This window comes from Pundamilia nyererei, unplaced genomic scaffold, assembly GCF_000239375.1.
Source record: "Pundamilia nyererei isolate P.nyererei 1_Seehausen unplaced genomic scaffold, PunNye1.0 scaffold00006, whole genome shotgun sequence".
NCBI lineage: Eukaryota > Metazoa > Chordata > Actinopteri > Cichliformes > Cichlidae > Pundamilia > Pundamilia nyererei.
The window spans coordinates 2,334,959-2,336,503 of record NW_005187407.1 but is presented as its reverse complement, the minus strand read 5'-3'; the positions used below and the strand labels follow the sequence as shown (position 1 = coordinate 2,336,503).

Sequence of the window (1,545 nt, the reverse complement as noted above, 5' to 3'; positions counted from 1 at the left end):
AAAAAAATTAACAACAGCTGTGAAATGGAATAGTCCAAATCACCTTGCAACCTGCTTGTTGGAGGGGTCTGAAGTTACTAAACATTTTGTGAGTGTATGCACTAAAACTTAGGACCATATAATAATAAATATGTGCGTGATGAAAGTTGGGCAGCACGCTAACATCCTTACTCCACTCTGTATGCTCGTATGGGTCTGACCCTTTCACCCTTTCCCATTTGATTTTTTTCCTCATACTTTTTTTTGCCTTTTCGTCAAGTCTGTCTTTGTATGGACCTGCCGTGTTCTCTGTCGTTTTGTAGATAACTGTTTTGGGGCCAAATAAAATGCAAGTAGGGATTAAAACCGCAGAATTAATGATTACCGGTGCTGGAAATACTAGCGCTTGATGCAGTGTTTTGATTTTGTTGCCACGGGTACCCACAAAGCAATGCGCGAAAGTCACGTGGTCTGTCAATCTCTATAGCAAGAAGAATCTTGAAGAAATGGAAATATGGTACATATATTGTTGTTGCTTACTGTTGCTGTGCTGCTTTCAGCTGCTGCACAGACTCGTCATAACCATAATTAACTTTCTTCTCGAGAAGTTTACGGTGGTTTTCCACAGACTCCATCTCTGCCGCCCATTCCTGTTCTTCTCGGGCCAGCTCCTATACAAACATACAACACGGCAACATGTTTATGAAAAACTACTGTGCATTTTCTTCTTAGGTTGTTGCCCAGGAGAAGAAAAAAATATTTCCTCCCTCTCCTAGGAGAAAGTGTCTTTTTTCCCACTATGAATGGGTTTATTAGTTTGAAGCGTTGATAGCTCTTTGGGAGTTACAAAGCTATATTTTATTAACGTGGGTATAATTTTGTTCAGTGGAAACTTTCACTGTTGTGTTGCAGAATACGGGACAATACCTGCTTTTCTCCCTCCAATCGTTCGTCTAGCTTGCGGATCTGCTCTCTCAGCTGCTTCAGATCATTGGTCTTATCCGTGATGCTAGAATTTACCTAACAGACAAAAATAACACAAATTATAAGTGCTGCCGTGCAAACAGGTTAATATGTGACTACTTCACAAATACCAGAAACAGATATGATACAGCACTATCATATTTTTGTTACCTGTTCACAAGACTCCTCCAAACTGAGTTTCTCGTTGGTTAATTGACTGTTCTCCTCCTCAACATCTCCAACCAACTTTCTTAGTTGCATCTGATCAGAACAATTACACAGAAACACCATCATGTTCAGCTACAACCTGAATATGGAAGTATATTTAATTAGTGGGAAGTAAGTTGTGTCTGGTGAATTTCTTAAGATTTGCTCTTGTAAAAAGCTGCGTAAACAGAATTTTAACTGGAGTCACCTGTATCTGTGTTTTACACTGAACCATGCTGCCGGCTCCGTATTCAAAAGGCCGGATCTCGAAATCGTGACCACAGGCGTTCTCTGCAGAAATCGGTATCAGCTTCAGTTTACGTGCCAGCTTTTGGTACTCTGCCAGCTTCAACTCTACCTGGAACACAGACGATTGGTGTTGATGGAAAAGAAAAG

The 1,545-nt window shown here is 40.6% G+C and overlaps 1 protein-coding gene across 1 annotated transcript in view; it reads right to left on the bottom strand.

The window, feature by feature from the left end:
* ndc80 (NDC80 kinetochore complex component) overlaps positions 1 to 1,545 on the bottom strand; it is a 12,380-nt gene that overhangs the window by 2,645 nt on the left and 8,190 nt on the right. Inside the window, exons 8-11 of the mRNA XM_005722387.2 lie at positions 1,358 to 1,507; positions 1,114 to 1,203; positions 907 to 999; positions 520 to 650 (exon numbers count right to left, since the gene is read on the bottom strand). Of these exons, the coding sequence (XP_005722444.1) occupies positions 520 to 650; positions 907 to 999; positions 1,114 to 1,203; positions 1,358 to 1,507 (464 nt within the window). The remainder of the gene's footprint in view (positions 1 to 519; positions 651 to 906; positions 1,000 to 1,113; positions 1,204 to 1,357; positions 1,508 to 1,545) is intronic.